At 43.2% G+C, this 21,462-nt stretch overlaps 1 protein-coding gene across 1 annotated transcript; it reads left to right on the top strand.

The window, feature by feature from the left end:
* The first annotated feature begins 9,961 nt into the window (after window positions 1–9,961).
* On the top strand, window positions 9,962–21,452 carry fbxl3b (F-box and leucine-rich repeat protein 3b). Its single transcript, XM_063212116.1, has 6 exons — window positions 9,962–10,221; window positions 11,803–12,277; window positions 15,209–15,373; window positions 16,151–16,273; window positions 17,971–18,142; window positions 20,772–21,452. The coding sequence occupies exons 2-6, from the start codon at window positions 11,804–11,806 to the stop codon at window positions 21,410–21,412; spliced, it is 1,575 nt and encodes a 524-aa protein (XP_063068186.1). The 5' UTR covers window positions 9,962–10,221; window position 11,803; the 3' UTR covers window positions 21,413–21,452.
* Window positions 21,453–21,462: the final 10 nt, after the last annotated feature.

Below are 21,462 nucleotides of genomic sequence, written 5' to 3'. Positions count from 1 at the left end.
GCTTGGAATTTGATGTCTGAGTTCACATAGGATAGGAGCCTGTCTTTGACCTCAGTCAATAGGCCCCCTACTCTAGCTATTAGGCTACGCTCCCACTCTCTTCTTTTCTGATACACCTGTTGCATGATGAAAAAGCAGGTTAGAACAGCCTGGGTTATAGTTGAAGGCCATACAGTGTTATCAAAGCAACGTTGGTGTTGTTGAAATGGTCCATGATTAGGTGAAGCAGCCGGTGGTGCCTTTAGTCGACTCAAGTTAGACTAGATCAGGGGTGGGGAACCTTTTTCAATCGAAGGGCCACTTTAAATTCATCCAAGGGCCGTAAAAGTCCTCAGATTGCTGTGTCATGAACACAAACCAGGATTTCCCCCTGCACATTAGGCCTATATTGAAGGCAGCCATCTTCAAAACAGACCCCACCTTCTCTAGGTCCCCTGAATATAATTTAATTGTGTTGGAAATGTATTTTCTAAGTTTCCTTTACAAAATATGTCATATTTGATGTGAAGCTGCATAACATTAAAACTATATCGAGGGCCGGATGAAACGGCCTCAAGGGCCACAAACGGCCCTCGAGACGTAGGTTCCCCACCCCTGCACTAGATCTACAGTTTAAGGTGTGAGGCAAGGTAGTCCGAAATTCAAGACCAGTGAGGATTTTACCTCCACTGAAAGCCCCCAGGGAAAGTGCTACTATTTAGAAAGTCAGCAATTTGTGCTGAGAAACAAACATTCTGTAATGGAAAGGTTGTGTGCTGCTGCCTGTTTGTGGCCTTAACCCATTGATGCCTAAAGCACCTGCAAAAAAAGCTGCTGAATGTCTGAGCCCTTGCCCTCAGGATATAGAAAACAAAATATCTCAGCCTCTGAAGCACATAAAAACATGCAATAAGTTGCATTTAACCCCTTAATGCACGCCGTACCTCCTGTGGCACGCTGTAATAGACATTGAAAGTTAACTACTATAGTACTACACTACTATGATAGTGCACAGGGCCTTTAGTAATACATTACGACTTGGTCATTGCCATTCTGGTAACAGCTAATTTATAAAGCCATGTCTTAAGGGGTTAAACGCTAAGACCCTCATCTAGCATTAGAATGTGTTCGTTTAGCTATAACATACCAAGATTTTTAATAAAATTGTTTCAAATCTCATGAGCCTGAATGTTGCATCATGCCGCTCCAGGCGCCAGGGCCATTGTTGCATAACTCAACATCCAGCATCAATGGGTTAAAGGACCACTTCAGTCATTTTCAATATGCTGTTGTATTGCTCACGCTACCCTTGACTTGTCAGTTGCCTACCTGGTGATGCCACATTTTTTCGTCTCAGCCCTTTCCAAGATATAAGATATTCTAATGGGGGCACAGTTTGTTTACATTTTTTAAAAAAATTAAAATAGGCCTACTCCAAATATTTTCCCAAAGGGTACCGCTGTTTGATAGTTGTCTGCTGATGTTGCATATACTAATCTTTTGAATGTTTTTGGGAATAGGCAGGCCTACATTTAAAAAAAAATTGAAATGTAAACAAACCGCTGCCCTCATTACAAGGACCAGGATCTTGGAAAAGGCTGAAGAAGAAGAAAAAAAAACCCTCAGGTAGGCTAGGTCTAGTAGCCTACTGACAAGTCCAGGGTATCCTATTGTGAGCATTACAACTGCATGTTGACATTGACTGAAGTTATCCTTTAAAATATAATACGGCTAGTCCTGTCACACATCAAAGCCACCCTACCCCCCACCCTGGACCCCTACCAGTTCGCATACCGAGCCAAGCGATCCACGGAGGATGCAATCTGCTCTGCCCTCCATCCAGCCCTCACCCACTTGAACAATAAAGACTCATATGTGAGAATGCTGTTCATTGACTTCAGTTCAGCATTCAATACCATAATACCACAACAACTCATCAGAAAACTGGACAAACTAGGTTTCAGCACCTCCCTCTGCAACTGGCTGCTGGACTTCCTGATGCAGAGACCACAAGCAGTACGGGTAGGGAACAACACCTCAAGCACCCTGACCCTGAGCACGGGGGCTCCGCAAGGTTGTGTTCTCAGCCCCCTGCTGTTCACGCTGCTGACACATGACTGCACAACGACCCACAGCACTAACCATCTAGTGAAGATTGCGGATGATACAACACTGGTGGGCCTCATCACTAAGGGCGATGAGACCCACTACAGAGAAGAAGTAGACCTGCTGGCCAGATGGTGCAAAGGAAAAGACCTCCTGCTTAATGTCAACAAGACCAAGGAGATTGTTGTCAACTTTCAGAGGGTCCAAAAACAACTGCCACCACTGACCATCGACGGTGATGCTGTGGAGAGAGTGAGCAGCACCAAGTTCCTTGGAGTGCACATCAGCGACGACCTCTCTTGGACCACCAACACTACATCACTGGCGAAGAAGGCCCATCAGCGTCTCTACTTCTTGCGCAAACTAAAGAAGGCAAGTGCTACACCCTCCATCATGACAACATTCTACAGAGGAACCATAGAGAGCGTCGTGTCCAGCTGCATCACAGTGTGGGGAGGAAGCTGCACGGAGAAAAACAGGAAGACACTCCAGCGTGTTGTGAACACAGCGAAGAAGATCATTGGAGTACCACTCCCCTCCCTGCAGGACATTTACACCGCACGCCTCACCCGGAAAGCACTGATGATCATCAAAGACACAAGCCACCCTGCACACAAACTGTTCAGCCTCCTGCCCTCTGGAAAGAGGTACAGGCGCCTCCGTTCCCGTACCACCAGGCTTGCAAGCAGCACGATGCATCAAGCAATCAAGATACTGAACACTCAACCCACTCTCCCTCCACTGTCAGCCTCTAGCCAGCCAGGCCACTGACAACCCCCCGCCCCCCCCTCCCTCATCCCCACCACCATATCTGCGACTGAACATTCCACCTGCACTACTACATCTGTGACTGAACTTTCAACCTGCACTAACTCAAAACATACACATGCACACACACACACACACACATACACACACACACACACACACACACACACACACACACACACACACACACACACACACACACACACACACATACACACAAGCACACCGCACTTTCTGCACTAAACCCAAACATGCACACACTGACACACAACTCATACTCACACACACACACACGCACATACAAACACACACACACACACACACACACACACACACACACACACACACACACACACACACACACAGATACACAGACACACACACAGACGCACACCGCACTTTCTACCTGCACTAAACACACACACACACACACACACACACACACACACACACACACACACACACACACACACACACACACACACAAAACACACACAAAACACATATAAACACACACACACACACATACTGCTGCTGGTGTATTTAATAAACCTATTTTAATTATTTATTTTCTTCAAATGCTACTATTACTATGTCAGAACGCTATAAAGGACTTTTAGGAAAAGCACAACAAAATACCTCCTCTTAATGTATGTTCTCTACAATTCTTCTGTTGTCCAGTCTTGCACTTTAAATGTCTGTATGAGCAATGTCTATGTCCATACTGTCTTATGTCCATGTATGAGTACTGTCTATGTCTATACTGTCTATGTCCTTACCTAGATTAGTCTATGTCTGCATGGGAGAGCAAGAAACGCAATTTCAAATTCTTTGTATGACCAGTGCATGTAAAGAAATTGACAATAAAACTAAAACTTGACTTGACTTGACTATATTGGGCTTCGTGAGTAGGCCTAAGTCTTGAGGTGGTAATAAATGTAGGCCTATGGGTTATGGATAGGATATGATATGTGCAAACATACTGTTGTATAACCTATTATGTATTGTGAAATTAATGCAGCCAACCCTGTTCGAAGGCCTGNTAGTCAGGGTCATTTTTCCAAAAAGTTGACACCTGAAGGCAAATCATGTTAATTTTCGGCATACAACTGATTTAGGGGTATTCAAGGGTGCTGAATCCAAATCTGCCGTATGCCGGACGCAAAAATGTACCAAAATGCCTCAAACGGGCAAAATCCAATATGGCCGCCTCCACCGTGTTAAAATCCTGCAATCACTTTTCTTTTGGACTAAATAAGGTATGAATTTGAAAATAGCACTTATTTTTATGTTTTCAGACATGGGGAAAGCCATTATGTCATCAGATTTAAGCTCAGATTGGAAGAAAATGCTTATGTCATTGGCTGGCAGCCATTTTAAAAGCAGAGAGCCTCATATTGTCATATTGCCTCATATTGTTTTTACTAATCTTTCAAGATTCACAGAAAAAAATGCTCTTTGTCTCTGTGAACACAAATACTACAGTAAACTGCACTGTACTGTCTACTTTCACCTGAAAAAAAAGTTTGTGTCTACCTTTCTCCATTCTTTAGTTATGGGCAGTAGAACATGGGATGACACCACAAAAAAACACTGATTTTTGACCCCAAAATACTGCACTTCTCTCTGCCCATATTTTTGCTTTAAGGACATATTGTCTTTGATAGTGTTCATGTTTGATGTGCAACATTTTCAGGGGGTTTGAAGGGTGCTTAATGCCAATATGATGTATAAATAAATGTATATTCCCATAGTACAGTGGTTCCCAAACTATGGTACGCGTACCCCTAGGGGTACGCAAGGTGATGGCAGGGGGTACGCGAGAAGATTTTGAATTTTGAAAAAAAAAAAAAAAAATGCTGGGAAAAAAATCAATAGCCTTTAATATTCGAATCAGGCATGGGCATTAATGCTTTGGGTATTTCATGGGTATTGGTTAAATTGTTTCCTTGTAAACATTGTTTTCAGTAGGCCTACACATCTTAGTTTATTTTTCCATGGGAGTTAATCGCAAAATCAGCTGTTGAGGAGAGTCGCGTGCGTGGCACATCTCTGTGTGTTCCATCTCCTCCAGTCTGCATAGTGCAGCATCAAATTAATTGCTATTGTTAATAAACAAAGCATCATCACGTTAATTTCTGGAGTTGGTGAAGAGTTTCTGGGACATGTGCTTCAATCCACAAGTACCTGTGATTACGCCAAGAGTAAGGTAATAACTTGCTACTTTTGGGATTTTGACAAAATAAGCTTTGTCAGGTCTGGTTCGTCAGGCAGACTGCAGGCTATGTGTTTGTTAGCATGCTTTTAGCGAACTGCTATGTTCATGCAATGTCATTTTTTAGCCAAGAGCAGTCATCTTACGTTCTAACACCACCCTAAATATCCGTAATTAGCCGTGAACAAGTAGGCTATGTGTGTTCAATTTAGGTGACTCCTGTAACTTTTAGCGCAGTCACAGGTCCATGTAATTTCATTCAAATTTTAACTTTGTCTACAAAGTTGACATGGCTACTAGCCATGGCACGTTTTAATCTACATTCACACCTCTAAGTACCCTCTCCTTAATAAGTGCTGAGAGATCGCTAAACAATAATGGCTGGTTGAAAACATGTGAATTTAGCAACCTTAATGGGCCATTACATCTTTGGCTGGAAGTTTCACACAACATGTTGCAACAATGTTAACTCTATGCCCATTCATCTGTGGACGTTTCTGTTTATGTGCATAGTGTTTTTGTGTTTTTGTTTGTTTGGTTTTTTTTTTTGGGGGGGGGGGGGTTCGCGGATGGAGCTGAAATGCTCCAAAGGGGACGTGATGTGAAAAAGGTTGGGAAACACTGCCATAGTACATCAAAATGAAGGAATCCAATATGGCCGCCGTCACCAGTCTACAGTGTGTTTCTTTGATTACACAAGGTATACTCTTAAGTACATTTTGTAGCATCAGGTTTTCATACAAGGAGAATAAGATAGATATCAAAGGAAGTTATTTCAGTGTAGTCTGAATTCATGATTGCAACAGGAACATAGGGTGACCCCAAAATACTGCACTTGTCTCAACCCACATTTTTGCTTTAAGGACAAAGTGTCTTTGATAGTGGCCATGTTTGATATGCAGCATTTTCAGGGGTTTTGAAGGGTGCTTAATTCAAATATTCAAATAGGCCTATGCTGTGTATTAGGCTCAAAACCTCTTTAATAGGCCTAAATCAAAATGAATTAATCGAATATGGACGCCATCACCAGACAAGGTGGACTCTTAATTACATTGTAGCTATAGGTTGTCATACATGGAGAATTCATCTCCATACTCAGATTAAAGATTAGAATCAAAGGACATGATTTCATAGGTTGAATTCATGTTTACAAGTGACAGTTGACTTTCATGTCAATAAGCTGTTCTACAATAAAAACAATAAAATGTTTCTCTACTTCCACTTTTATTTTAATGCTTATTATAACATGATGCAATATGTCCACCTCAATCCACCTCTTCCATTATGAGACAAATGTATACACATAAGTCTGAATGTGCCGAAATGTAATATGCACATCTACATTTTGTGCATTAGGAATTCATTGTTTGCTGATTTTATTGCGGTGCTTACATTATATCTTTGAATGGTGGAAAGGTGAAACGTGGATCAAAACAGTTTATGTTATTGTGAGGAATTTACTTGATATATGTTAACTCATTCCCAACCATTAGGCCCATCAACCTCCTCCTCTCCAGTGATTTGGCAGGACACACAATATCATGCACTGCATGGCACTTTGGCTGCAAATGCAACAAAAGCAAAGTATGGCGTTTTGCAATGATCAGTCCTATCTAATTCAGATGTCACATGGTTACATAAAATGCCCCACATTATCAAAGCTCTGTATTGAGTCAGGCCCACATACCCCTTCCTATCCTCCTGCCAGTCACCGAAGTGGGATGGGTGGTATTGAACAGGGCTTTAGTCCCACTGGTCCTGTATCTGCCACTTATACATGGGTTCTCATTGTTTATCAACACAATGTTATGAAGAGGGGCAAGACACTGGCAGCCAACCACGTGAGCTATTTTTTTTTGACAGACAGCGGTTTCCAACAATCAGAGGCTGAGTTGTGCGCGGCTAGGTTCGCAGTCAGGTTATAAACAAAATTTAGAACCCATGTATTCTCAAGGCACACAAAGACATCACAACTTGTGCTTGCCTCATCCAACACTGCATCTGCAAGAAGTGGCATGGAGTACATGGAGTCAAGCAGTTGCTGCAATTCAGCAACTCAAGGAGGGGTGATTAGCAATAGGTTAACTTAATATAACTTACCAAGTAAACAATTTTGGTTAGAGTAGAGGAGGGTGACTGTATGTGCATATATATTTGGTATATAGGCCTATAAACTGGTATCAGAAGTAGTGTGGAGTCAAGTCTCTTGGCGGAAATACGTAGGATGGTGGGCAAGGTTAATAGAAATGGGCACCCTCCTGTCTTTCTCACAGCACATGAACACAATATTCAAAAAAGGACATTCCAAGTCAGCAAGGACATTCTGATTTTTGATACCTCCGCCTCGTATAACTTAAACCGTTGTGTCCTGGAAACACATATAGGTTTTTCAGCATCTTGATAGTTTAGCTGTTTTATTAACTATGTGGGTATGTTAGAGCTGAATGAACACATTACAATGCAAGGGGAGGGTATTGGCTTTTAAATGTAACTCATTTCATGTTTGTATGTGCTTCAGAGGCTGAGACATTGCGAGGGCACCCTTTCCCAAAAAGGGCGTAGGACAAAATGGGTTAATTAGCAGTCCATTTTTGAGTATTGTGTTCATGTGCTGTGAGAAAGACAGGGAAGTGCCCATTTCTGTGCCTAGGCACCTTAAAACTACCACTTGCTCTTCTGCCTGCCATTGGCTCTCTCTCTCCAGCTGAGCACCGTTATTGATACACTGCAGATGTACATTCCAGTATATTATAACTAGGCCAATTTAAAGTCTATACTTGCACAATTCTACCAACAGAAGATAACAGACAGACTCTCTTTTCCTCCTGCTCCCCTGTTCAGCAGGGCTGGATCCCCACATGGCTGCATGCTGAGCCCCCATCTAAAGTCTATCCATCCATGACTGCAGCATGGCCAGCAAAAGGGAGTGAAGGTGGCAGCCTGGTGTACAGAGACCGAGACAAATTTCTCTAGCTCTGAATGAAAAGAAAACCAAAGAGATCATTGCTGCCTTCAGGAGGCACACCTATAGCGAGAATAGACCTAGCCCTCTCTGAACTTCCCACTGTCACAGAGTTAAAACATTGTCTTGGACATTATCCTGGTTCTGAGTTCTTGGGTCTCTACAGATGTATCATTGGCACTACAGATGTATCATCAAAGTAAGGACCAAAGACTAAAACCACATTTCACACACATGGACTGTCTGATTACAATCTCTTGTTCCCCTGATCTCCTTCCATCCTCCGGTTGTTGTGAAATAGGCCTAATTGATACAGTGCAATGTGTTGAGTTTAATTCTTGCCGTACTACAGAACAAAGGCCAGCCTTGTAATTAATGGTTATAATTGTCACAGAGTGGCCATCTCAGCTGAAATATGTACATTAAGCAAGACAATCTATGCAATAACTTTGGATGACTGATGTGCAATACCAGCCTGAGTATGTCCTTTGTGTATATATTCACACACACACACACACACACACACACACACACACACACACACACACACACACACACACACACACACACACACACACACACACACACACACAATGCCACTCCCTTATCTGTACACTCTATTCTATTCTATTCTATTCTATTCTATTCTATTCTATTCTGGTTTTTATTTTGTTCTAGATATACAGTGATCTGAGCACAACAATTAAACCGGCAAACATGAAGTAATTCCCATTGTACAAAGGATAATATTTGAAAATATTCGATTTCAGACTCTTGTGGTCATTTATTTTTTATGGGTGAAGAGGTGTGGAAACATTGTGTGGTGTTTTAAGGTGGGAACATTTTTCATGGTATAATGCATTAAAAGTGTAATTGAAATAGGGAGAGATTTAAATACAAATGGTCAATTTATGGAAAAGATAATTTCCTGTTGCAAACATGAATTCAGTCTACACTGAAATAATTTCCTTTGATATCTATCTTAAATCTGAGTATGGAAATTAATTCTCCTTGTATGAAAACCTGATGCTACATAATGTAGGCCTACTTAAGAGTTTACCTTGTGTAATCAAAGAAATGTACACTGTAGACTGGTGACGGCGGCCATATTGGATTCCTTCATTTTGATGTACTATGGGCATTAAAGGCATTAAGCACCCTTCAAACCCTTCAAATGCTGTATATCAAACATGAACACTAGACAATATGTCCTTAAAGCAAAAATATGGGCAGTGAGAAGTGCAGTATTTTGGGGTCAAAAATCTGTGCTTTTTTGTGGTGTCATCCCATGTTCTACTGCCCATAACTAAAGAATGGAAAAAGGTAGACACAAACTTCTTTTTGCAGGTGAAAGTAGACAGTTCAGTGCAGTTTTCTGTAGTATTTGTGTTCACAGAAACAAAGAGCATTTTTTTTCTGTGGATCTTGAAAGATTAGTAAGAATGTTAAAAATCGTTGACAATATGAGGCTCTCTGCTTTTAAAATGGCTGCCAGCCAATGACATAAGCATTTTCTTCCAATCTGAGCTTAAATCTGATGACATAATGGCTTTCCCCATGTCTGAAAACATAAAAATAAGTGCTATTTTCAAATTCATACCTTATTTAGTCCAAAAGAAAAGTGATTGTAGGATTTTAACACGGTGGCGGCGGCCATATTGGATTTTGCCCGTTTTGAGGCATTTCGGTACATTTTTGCGTCCGGCATACGGCAGATTTGGATTCAGCACCCTTGAATACCCCTATATCAGTTGTATGCCGAAAATTAACATGATTTGCCTTCAGGACCTTAAATAAGCACCTTTTCAGAAATCCTGCCTAGACTATGCCTCTGATGATGCATAACACAATGTTGTGTAATGAGTTGCCCCCCACAGGTTAGAGAGTGAAATGCAGGCACTGAAATACCCACAATGCACCGCCCTCGAGAAACACAACACAACGCCATTTTCAGATGTCTGGCTGTTCAGCACTGTGTTGATCACAGAAATAACTAGGTCACAAGACTGACGGCAAAATACTGAATCAGAGTCTTGTTAAAACAAGAGGTTTGGATTTGCCAACCTTTCCGCTCATCGCATATCGGCTGTGAGCAAATGATTGTGATCGGTTGGCTATCTCGGATACGGTATTCTAGTGCGGGCCCTGGTTGATCGCCTTTTTCACTGCGACTGCAAGCTAAACAAACAAGGTAAGAGGGGGAGAGGGGTGTGGAGCCACAACTCCGCTTAGATTTGGATGTTCGATCCAACATTTAGAGACATCACTTAAACCATTAACAACTCAGGTTGATTTATACAGCGTGTATGGTCTGTTTTCGTAAGCATTACGCGGTCTGCAATCAGTTAGATTTTGCAGACGAATCACTAGCTGTTTGGCTAGCTACTTAAAACGCTAACTCGGCGCAGGGTTAGCAAGCTGTCGTGGCTAGCGTGTTAGCCAGCTAATTGGACAACTATCCCAAGATGGGCGGACGCAGCAACTGAATGAGTTGGCTGTCGTGGGTTGTCAAAAGTCTATCGAGTGACAGTGTATTCAAACATAGCATTGAAACGCAGAAGTAAGCCATTTATCGTCCTATTCACGACGGTGACGACTTATTTATTTATTTATTTATTTATTCATTCATTCGCTTGGCTTTGTCACATAGAATAAGATAAACGCTGGCATGTCCAGTCTGGACTGACCAGTTTGGTCACAAGCGGGGGATAGGCCTGTAATGCGGGGTGTGACCAAAATTATAGAACTAGCTCCTGACACCTCGTGAAAGGAAAGAACACGGATGCTTTCAAAGAGTGTTTGCAGCCCTTGCAGTAGCAATTTACAAGTTACGATTCGTTGGTGATATTCATTTGAGAATGTAGCCACAGTGGGTTTACATACAGTGTTGAATCTCGCCCTCAAACCCGTGCCTGCAGTTCACCTAGGGAGCGCTGTCGAGACAGCAGAGCTCATAAGGCTGGCGCTAATAACTGACAATTGTGCTCACTGTATGCCGAAACTTGACAATATTACTGTAAGTTCTGAGAAACCAATGTGGATTTCAATGAAATGTACAATAACCTGGGAATTATGTCCTTCTGATTTCCTACAGCGTTGGCATTTATGAGTCAGGCTCCGCTAGCATCTTGCTAACAAAATTGCTTTACGGTCGTCGTGATCACAGCAATGCAGCCGGCCGACCAATCTAAACGCAGTGTGTGAAGCCACTCGTGACGTCATATTGACAATAAAGACGTATTTTACAAAGATCCAGCAAGTTTAAACATTCAAACTAACTGCTGTTTGAAAGGATAATCTATCCTGCCTTTTGGAAAAATAAAATGAAACGATGATACCAATTCTCTCCCAAAGCAATGGCAGCATCGTGGTTGAGCTCCATGCGACCCCATTCATTTCAACAGCCTCTGCGCTCCTTGGCGCTCCTCTGCGCTGTCTGGATGGCGCCACTTAGTGGACAGTACCACCCGGAAAAAGTAGCGAGATTCCTCTCTCGTATTACCCATAAACTCTCTCTGATGTAGCCAAGTTTGGTGCGCCTACCTCAACGTTGTGCTGTGCATAACATAATTAATTAACTAACTTCACAATGATGTACTGTGGGGCGTCTTGCAATACACTTTGGTATGTGAAACGCAAATGGCTGGCAAATACTATTGCAGTAAATTGCTAGTCGGTATAGTTTGTATAAACCAAGATCTTTTCTGTTAAAACCTGTGTTGTCATTATGTCTGTTAAGATTCTCATGAATGTGTTATTTGTACCTTCTCAGAATGAAAAGGACAAAGCGAGGTGACGAGGAGCAAGAAGGAGTTGGTGGTGGTGGAGGAGGAGGAGGAGGAGGAGGAGGAGGAGGCGGAGGAGGCCCTAGTGACAGAGAGGGCAGCCCAGACCCCGGCCCCTCTGAGCAGTGCAAGAGACTGCGAAGCCTGTCCTCAGAGGAGGATACTGGTGACACCACCACAACCACAACCACCACCACCACACCACCCAACCAGACCAAGGAGAAGGATGCCAGCATCCTCTGTGATGACACCACCACCAGCACCACCACTACACAACTCAACCAGCCTAAGGTGGAGGAGGAAAGCATTGGCCAGGGCGTGTTGGCAGTGGTGGACCCCGACCTAGACCCGGATAGTGACGAGTGCAGTGGCGTGGTCCCGCACTGGAGCCACCTCCCCCAAGAGATCTTGCTCCAGATCTTCCAGTACCTGCCACTGCTGGACCGAGCGTACGCCTCTCAGGTTTGCCACAACTTTCTAACGTATATTGATTGATCTGAAAAGCAAAACCTATTTGAAGATCCAGTGTGTAATGTTAGTAGTTCTTTTTTGTTCCTTCTGACCGCCAGGCCTTGGCTGTCACTCAGTGCTGAAAGCACCGCCTGGCGGTCATCCGGAACTCATAGAACCGTGGTTATATAACCCTCATTTTATTTCCTAGAATGATGCTGCCCATTCACAAGTTTAATCTTTTTTCACGAATTTTGGTCTGGTCTGACCTGAGTAGGTTTTTTTGCTGCCTAAGATGTCTATAAATGGTCATTAAAATTGCTGGATTTACATGTTGAGAGGATCCACCTATTCTTGTTAGCTAGAATCCAACTACATTGAAAACAGAAGAATAGAACTGGCAAGTGGGTGACGTCACTATGTATGCAGCGGATTAACATTCTATCATGTTTCTAAAAAATCCTAATGGCAAATAACATGGGCAAATTACATTGGACATACATATATAAAGGGCCTTATCTGCCTACGTTCTGGTGTCCCAGCATTCCTTCTCCATGGATGAAAGATACAGCTCAACTGTATGGATGTATTTATTAGACAAAACATAACAATAATAAACTAATGTTACTGTCCCTCGTCCAACCCCGAAAATTTGAGGAAGACATTGATCATCTCGCGTGAACTGAACCGAGTTACTAATGGCTAAGCCTGTCACGATATACGATAAGTCAATAAATCGGACGATAACTTTTTACAAGAACGATCACTTTTCTGGCCCCGATAAGTAACGATAAGTTATTTGCGTGATGTTTTGTTTTCCCTCTCTCCCTTTCTCTACCGTAGTCGTAAGACTACTGATGGCGCGTTATAGGCCAACGCAGCGCAATGACGCTTAAATGTTGGTGTATTTTCACGTTTCAGTGCAGTTATGGTAGGAAAAAAAGTGCATTGATCTGGCTACTTGCGTCTTTGAAATAGAACGCTGGTGTTCCCGCGCGTCGCTTATAAGCCTCGACAAAGAATCAGCGCTAGAGACTAGGAGCGCAATATTCTTCCAGTCTCAGTCAGCGCATCTGCAACGTTCCTCAGAGAGGGGAATGAACAGATCCAACACGGAGGCAAATGTTCATTTTGAAACATGCGCAGCGGCAGCAACCCAATATCCACGACGAAGACGTGTTTGTGCAAACATGAAATAGTGGTGCCGTCGCGACAAACTTGCTCTGAGGCTGTTATTTTAAACCTCGCCGAGTTTCCACTATTATTTCAATGCGCCTCCTACCCCGACGTTCGTTGTCTGTTCTTTTTGTGATTTTCGCTATATTTCTTGTTTATTTAGACCTAACAATATGAGTAGGCAGTCCGCAAGCAAATCATGAAGATAAGATTTGTGGATTTAAATCTGTCACACCAGGAGAATGTGAACGGTTGAGCGCGCTACAGGGGAAACAGAGGCATGGCGACTCATAACTCATAAGAATCAATGTATGGGCGTTCATGAAGGACTTTAAAGTGCGCAGAATTGCAACTTGTTCCAGTCGAGGGTATCAGAGAGAGAGAGAGAGAGAGAGAGAGAGAGAGAGAGAGAGAGAGAGAGCTGGAACTTGTGCATCTGTTCATGCTCTTTTGCTTTTTGCTGATGTTGAAATGCCTTTAACAGGGCTGATTTGGGTTTTGACTGACAATTAGCTAGTAACAACGTGCATTTGTTTGAAATAAGATGTCTAAGTAATAATTTGTGAATTAACAATACCCCACCGGTAGGTTATTTTACATCACACCATGGATAGGCCTATAAGCCATTCAGTGTGCTTAGAAAGATAAATAACAGAAAATGTTAAAGAAAGACTAGGCCTATATAACTTACCTTAATAATAAATACAAAAAAAGCCTATTTAGAGCCTATTGTGCTCCATGAGGATGTATTTAAAAACATATATATATCCCCCGCCGTGATGCTTTAAAAATGTGAAGGGGTGTAGTCACATTTTTACGTCATTATATTGTTTGACACATTTCTTCTTGGAGCAGGTGTCAATCTTAATTATTTAAACCTCTGAGTCTGCTGGCCCAAATGTTACATTCAATGTTTCAAGAAGGAGGCCGCACCTTGCATAGCAGTGTTTTTTTATTGCACATTATATTGTTTGAAAATGGCGAGAGAGACAATATTATCGATTATCGCAATAATTTCTTGTTATCGTTATCGTCTGGCAAAAATTGTTATCGTGACAGGCCTACTAATGGCTACCTAGTAAACTTCAGCTCCAGGGTAAGGTTGACATTGTATTATTAAACCATGGCAATAGGACTCAATGCAAATCTAAACCGTGTTGTCAGGAGTGAAAAACAGTGTGTATCAGGGCTTGTAGAGAAATATTGAAAATGACACAGATTGACATGGTTTGTGGTTATAATCGGTACGGTCAGTGACCTTCGAAGTGCATACAAATTTTGCTTGTTTAAGTTAGTCCATCCGGTTTAATGCCATAGCATGTTGGTAGCAATATTGTGTTTATTTTGTTGTACCAAGTAATCAAACCCGTCATGCTTACAGCCTATTTTTAAAATTATCCACTAGAAGGTGGAGGTTCACGATTTGCATGCTTTCCCTCATACCTTATTTGAGATGGCTTTGTGAAAACCCCATTCACCTTCCCGTAGACAAATGCCAGCGAGGAAAACTGTATAATTACAGATGATTCGCAACCTCTATTGGTGTTGGTAGTAAATATTCGTGGAAAAAGACGAAATTTATGAATGGGCAGCATACATTTTGAAAATCACTTCTAAGCTACTCACTGGACCTTGAATGTATCTATTTATCTGATTGTTTCTTTTAGACACATAAATGGGCGAAATTGTGCCTGTCTTTGTGGCCATAAAAAAAGTCACTGTTGCTTTATTGCCAATAAACTTAACTAAACAAACAAACAAACACAGGTGTGCCGTAGCTGGAACCAGGCCTTTCACATGCCGGAGCTCTGGCGCTGCTTCGAGTTTGAGCTCAACCAGCCTGCTAGCTCCTACCTGAAGGCCACCCATCCGGACCTCATCAAGCAGATCATCAAGAGGCACTCCAACCACCTGCAGTATGTCAGCTTCAAGGTGAGGACTGAGGACGGCACTGCTGTACTGTGTGTGTGTGTGTGTGTGTGTGTGTGTGTGTGTGTGTGTGTGTGTGTGTGTGTGTGTGTGTGTGTGTGCGCGCGCACGTGTGGCTATTACAAATGTCTGCTTCAAGGTAAGGTGTGTGTGTGTGTGTGTGTGTGCGTCTGTGTGTTTGTGTGTGTGTGTGTGTGTGTGTGTGTGTGTGTGTGTGTGTGTGTGTGTGTGTGTCTGAGGTGTTGTTAGTTTCAATGTCAATATGTCATGTGATTTCATTACTTTCCATGTGCTCACTGACAAACACCACACGGCAGTATAGCCATATGATGTCACAGCCAACACATGTATGGGAGGCCCTGCAGCATTCAATTTCACCATTTTACAACCAAATATGAAATTAGTGGGTATCCATGTGAACTCAAACATTCTTTGTACATTACGTATGCAGTGTCTCACACTCCTTATTCAATTAAATGATTTGCTTTAACTAGAGGTCTTTTTTAACTAAGGGAAAAAAATAGAAATCTAGGGTTTTGGTTATGTCACTTGAAGTCCAACAAAGTTTTCAACCCATTTACTTTACAGGACTAGTAATAGATATCCCCCATCTCTCTCTCTCTCTCGCGCGCTCTCTCTCTCTCTCTCTCTCTCTCTCTCTCTCTTTGTGTCTCTCTCTCTCTCTCTCTCTCTCTCTCTCTCTCTCTCTCTCTCTCTCTCTCTCTCTCTCTCTCTCTCTCTCTCTCTCTCTCTCTCTCTCTCTCTCTCTCTCCTCTGCAGGTGGATAGCAGCACTGAGTCTGCGGAGGCAGCGTGTGACATCCTGTCCCAGCTGGTCAACTGCTCCCTCAAGACCCTGGGCCTCATCTCCACGGCCAGGCCCAGCTTCATGGAGCTGCCCAAGGTACACTCACACCCTGCACTGGTGCTGCTAGTAGTAGTAACACTGGTAGAGCCTTAGTAGAGTAGATATACCTGTAGTAGCAGTAGTAGTAGCGGTAGTAGTAGCGGTAGTAGTAGCGGTAGTAGTAGCGGTAGTAGTAGCGGTGGTAGTAGCGGTAGCAGTAGTAGTAGCTGCAGTAGTAGTAGCGGTGGTAGTAGTAGTAGTAGTAGTAGTAGTAGTTGTAGTAGTAGCAGGAGTAGTAGCGGTAGTAGTAGCGGTAGTAGTAGCGGTAGTAGTAGCGGTAGTAGTAGCGGTGGTAGTAGCGGTAGCAGTAGTAGTAGCTGCAGTAGTAGTAGTAGTAGTAGTAGTAGTAGTAGTAGTAGTAGTAGTAGTAGTAGTAGTAGTAGTAGTAGTAGTAGTAGTAGTAGTAGTAGTAGTAGTAGTAGTAGTTTCATGGAGTTGCCCAAGGTACACTCACACCCTGCACTGGTGGTGCTAGTAGTAACAGTGGTAGTGCCTTAGTAGCATAGATATACCTGTAGTAGTAATAGTAGTAGCTTTATGATGGAGTTACCCAAGGTACAACCACAGCTTGTACTGGTTGTAGTAGTAGCAACACTGGTAGGAGTAGTAGCTTTATGGAGCTATCCAAGGTATAACGAACCCTAACGCTTGGTAGTGTGATTGATGGTGGTGATTGGTATAACATAACCCCAATGCTGGTAGTGGAGCAGGGCTCTAAAGTAACACCAGCCAACCGGCCAAATATATAAAAAAAAAAAATAATAATTAAAAAAAAAAAAAAAACAGTTTGGCTGGTAGAAAAGACAGCTTGCTAGCCTTGTACTGTTGAGAAGTGTATGTTTGGCTAATGGGATTAACATCTACTAGCCAAATTTGGCTAGTGATGGAAAAAAAATAAATGTATAGCTCTGTAGTGGATACATAGTAGTAATGATGGTAGACTCAAGCACTATATGTATAGTAGTACTGGTAGTTTCAAGATTCTCTCAAAGCTCACCTTTGACATTCACAGAGCTGCCGCATAACACAATATATCACACCAACAAAATACACTGACAGTGGACAGAAAGCCCCATCATAGAGATACGTTAAGTTCATACCTAAGGTGCATACTAAACTGGCAGATAGATTCTCCAAGTAGTGACATCATCTGTGCAAAGGCAAAAAGTCTGTGAATGGTGTAGTTGTCACTATCTGAAGGCGGGATCGCCACTTGCCTGAGCTACACCTCCATAAAGTGTGGCGATAGAAAACGCACTCTGTTATTCATTAACGCTTGATGCAAGGTTAAGAAGTTTATTGGGGTTTTAGCCCTCGTGCAGTTTTACCGTTCCTCATTTCTTTCACAAATGGGCGCCAAATATGTATGCTCATAGTGCAAACACATTTTTTAAGATAGCTTTTTTCTTGGTTCTGAATCAACTTTCTGCATTTGGCACATAGTGTTCTAAGGTGTTACCCATTGGTATGCCCTCTTTTACAAACATTACTGTCTACGCGTGCTGCTGAGGATGCCTCTGAAACCTCTGATTGTTTTGGAAACTGCTGTCATTCAAAAAATGTACTCAAGTGATTGGCTGTTTAGCATCTTGCCCCTCCTCACAGCGCCAACGTTTGTAAACGGGAAACCTATATCTGTAGAGACTCTGCTTGTTAACATTCACCTCCATCTCCTGTTCTTCTCTCCTCACCAGTCTCACTTCATCTCGGCGCTCACTGTGGTGTTTGTGAACTCCAAGTCGCTGTCGTCCCTGAAGATCGACGACACCCCCGTGGACGACCCCTCTCTGAAGGTCTTGGTGGCCAACAACAGCGACACCCTCAAATTACTCAAGATGAGCAGCTGCCCTCACGTCTCCCCTGCAGGTATGGATGGATGAGTGGATGGATAAATGATATATGGATGGATGGATAAATGATTCATGGATGGATGGGTGGATGGATGGATGCATGGATGGATGGATAGATGGTGCACCCCTCATCCCAAATGTCTTCACGTGTATACACAGTAGAAATTGATTTAAGTGATTAATTACAATCATTCTTGCTTGAGACATGAATCAATACCTTAATCACTTTACATGGGGACCAAAACATGTTTTAATTTGGTTTTGATTTGGCCTAAATATAATGTTAGCAAGCAGAACTTTGGTCGCATCCTCAACAAAAAAACAATCTGTGGACCCCTTGAAATCTCTGGCGCACCCCCAGGGGGTGCCCGCACCCCAGGTTAAGAACGACTGCCGTAGATGAATAAATGGATGAATAGATGGATAACGGATGTATAGCAGATAGATGGACAGATATGTAGCTGGATTGATTGGTTTATTGATTGGTTTATTGACAACACAACAGCTTGCCCTTTACATGAGCACTGATCTTCCTATGTTCAAACAAATCCATACATTCTACATGGATGAGCAGCTGTTCACACATCTGTCTTGCAGGGTGGATGAAGATGACGAAATAGATATGTAAACTGATGGATAGTCAGGGATATATGGTATACTCATGAACGGCCATGTGGGTACTTTGCTCGTAAATGTGCGTTACGCCCCTTTATGGGTGAAAACAAACCGAATGTCTCATCAACTTACATGCTACATCGGCTTGTCTAAATGAACACAGTCCATGCTTCAGCCACAGCTGGTTGGCTATATTATTTGAACAGCCGGCAACACAACACGTTTTCGGCATGTTGCGCGTGAACAACGCTAGTCTACAGGTCCGTATCTTTCGTTTATTAAACCCTAACATCACCAATTGACTTGCATGGGTTGTTTTCCCCCACAAATGGGCGTAACGCACATGGAAAACGTCACGCCGTTCATGAGTATGAGTAGATGAGCAGCTGAGCACATGTCTCTCCTCCAGGTGACCAGCTGCCATTTTAGGGGGATGTGGTGTTAGCAAGTTTGATGATGAGTTGATGGGTGCACAGAATTAATATAGGGAGAACAGTGGTTGGATATCTGGAAAAAAATAGCTTGAGCAATATACTGTATTTCATACAGTAGTGTATTTCATGTCCATGGAAGCAAAGTGGGGATCAGTTCTGGACTTCCAGCGTACAGTGTATGTGCTGTAAAAGTTTGACTGTTTCTACACCTTGTGCCTTTTGCTATATTTAAGAGCGGGAAAGGATCTGCACACTGCTTGCAAAAGACTTAATTTATTAGGAGCAACGTTTCGATCATAGATCTTCTTCAGGCATCTTGAAGATCTATGATCGAAACGTTGCTCCTAATAAATTAAGTCTTTTGCAAGCAGTGTGCAGATCCTTTCCTGCTCCTACATGTGACAGTTTTTTGATTTGGCACCTGCTGATGCTTTTTCGCTGGATGTGCGCACTTTCCACTACACTTTTGCTATATTTAACCCTTCACAAAAAAGGGAGTTGCGACTCCCTCTTATACAGCTGTGCTTGCTAGAATATGCTCATCATGTTGAGTTCTGCAATATGGTAATCGTAGGTGCAACTACAGGACAGACCTTTGACACATTTAACATTATCGGATACAGAGACAGTCAGACATTTCAGGGTTGCAAAGTAAAAGTCCTGTCACATATTTGTTGACCCAATTCAGTAAACCAGCTGACCCCAATAAGCAAAACTCGTCATACACGTCTAGGAGCTAATTGATGAAATCAGCAAAGTTAAGAGCACATGGCAGGACCTTAACATGGCTGGTTTGCAGTGGTGGACAAAGTAAAAGTAAAAGTTCTTTTGTGGTGTAATTACAACAGTAGCACATGATATTACATAGCTGTTACACTGTTTACTCCATTTTACCTACCTATTATGATAGACTTTGTTTTTACAGAAAAACAATTAAAAACATAACAAGGACCCACCACAAACTCAACCCAACCTGTGCAGAATCAGCTTATCATAAGACAAGTACGTTGGTCTACTTTTTAGTCAGATAAGTTACCTGTGTTGGAAAGAAACTGTGTTTCTTTTTTGTTTTACTTTTACTGTTACTTCGTCCACCACTGCTGGTTTGTCAACCTTATTACTTCTGTATTTTGCTTGTGTGGTCATTACCACAAACTGTTACAAATGCTCTGCAGTGTATGCTGTGAAGCGACAGAGAGGAGAGGCGTTTTTTATGAGCGTTTATGCTGAGCCATTTGAGCCTGCTTTTGCTATGTTTATTTTGACACATATTGTCTCCACTTCCCCCCAGATATCCTGTGTGTGGCTGACAAAACCATTCTACAGCATTTTAATACTACTGTATAGTCACCATATACTGTCTCCTTTTCCTGTATCCTGTATCCTGTACTCGTCCAATAAGGGGTGCATTTCTCAGCAGCATCGTTGATAACCAAGTCAGCAACTTCCTCTGTTGCAATACAATTTGCCATTGGCAAGCTAGTACGTTGCTAGCTGGTTAGCAATTATGTTTTCGAGAAATGGGGTCCTGTGTTAATCGTACACATTTCAACGGTCATTAACTCCCGTCTAATCCGTTTTTATTTTTTCCCCCAGGCATCCTGTGCGTGGCCGACCAGTGCCACGGGCTGCGCGAGCTGGCCCTCAACTACCACCTGCTGAGCGACGAGCTGCTGCTGGCGCTGTCGTCGGAGAAGCACGTGCACCTGGAGCACCTGCGCATCGACGTGGTGAGCGAGAACCCCGGGCAGCAGTTCCACACCATCAAGAAGAGCAGCTGGGACGCCATGGTGCGCCACTCGCCCAAGTTCAACCTGGTCATGTACTTCTTCCTGTACGAGGACGAGTTCGAGCCCTTCTTCAAGGAGGAGATCCCCGTCACGCACCTCTACTTCGGCCGCTCGGTCAGCAAGGACGTGCTGGGCCGCGTCGGCCTGCACTGCCCGCGCCTGGTGGAGCTGGTGGTGTGCGCCAACGGCCTGCGCCCGCTGGACGAGGAGCTGATCCGCATCGCCGACCGCTGCAAGCACCTGACGGCCATCGGGCTGGGCGAGTGCGAGGTGTCGTGCAGCGCCTTCGTGGAGTTCGTCAAGATGTGCGGCCGGCGCCTCTCGCAGCTCAGCATCATGGAGGAGGTGCTGGTGCCCGACCACAAGTACGAGCTGGACGAGATCCACTGGGAGGTGTCCAAGCACCTGGGCCGCGTCTGGTTCCCCGATATGATGCCCACCTGGTAGACTGCTGCTGGCCCAGGTGGGAGGGAGGAGTTGGAGGTGGGAGGAGTTGG

The sequence above is a fragment of the Engraulis encrasicolus genome, chromosome 12, assembly GCF_034702125.1.
Source record: "Engraulis encrasicolus isolate BLACKSEA-1 chromosome 12, IST_EnEncr_1.0, whole genome shotgun sequence".
NCBI lineage: Eukaryota > Metazoa > Chordata > Actinopteri > Clupeiformes > Engraulidae > Engraulis > Engraulis encrasicolus.
This window is presented reverse-complemented; position numbering and strand designations above follow the sequence as displayed.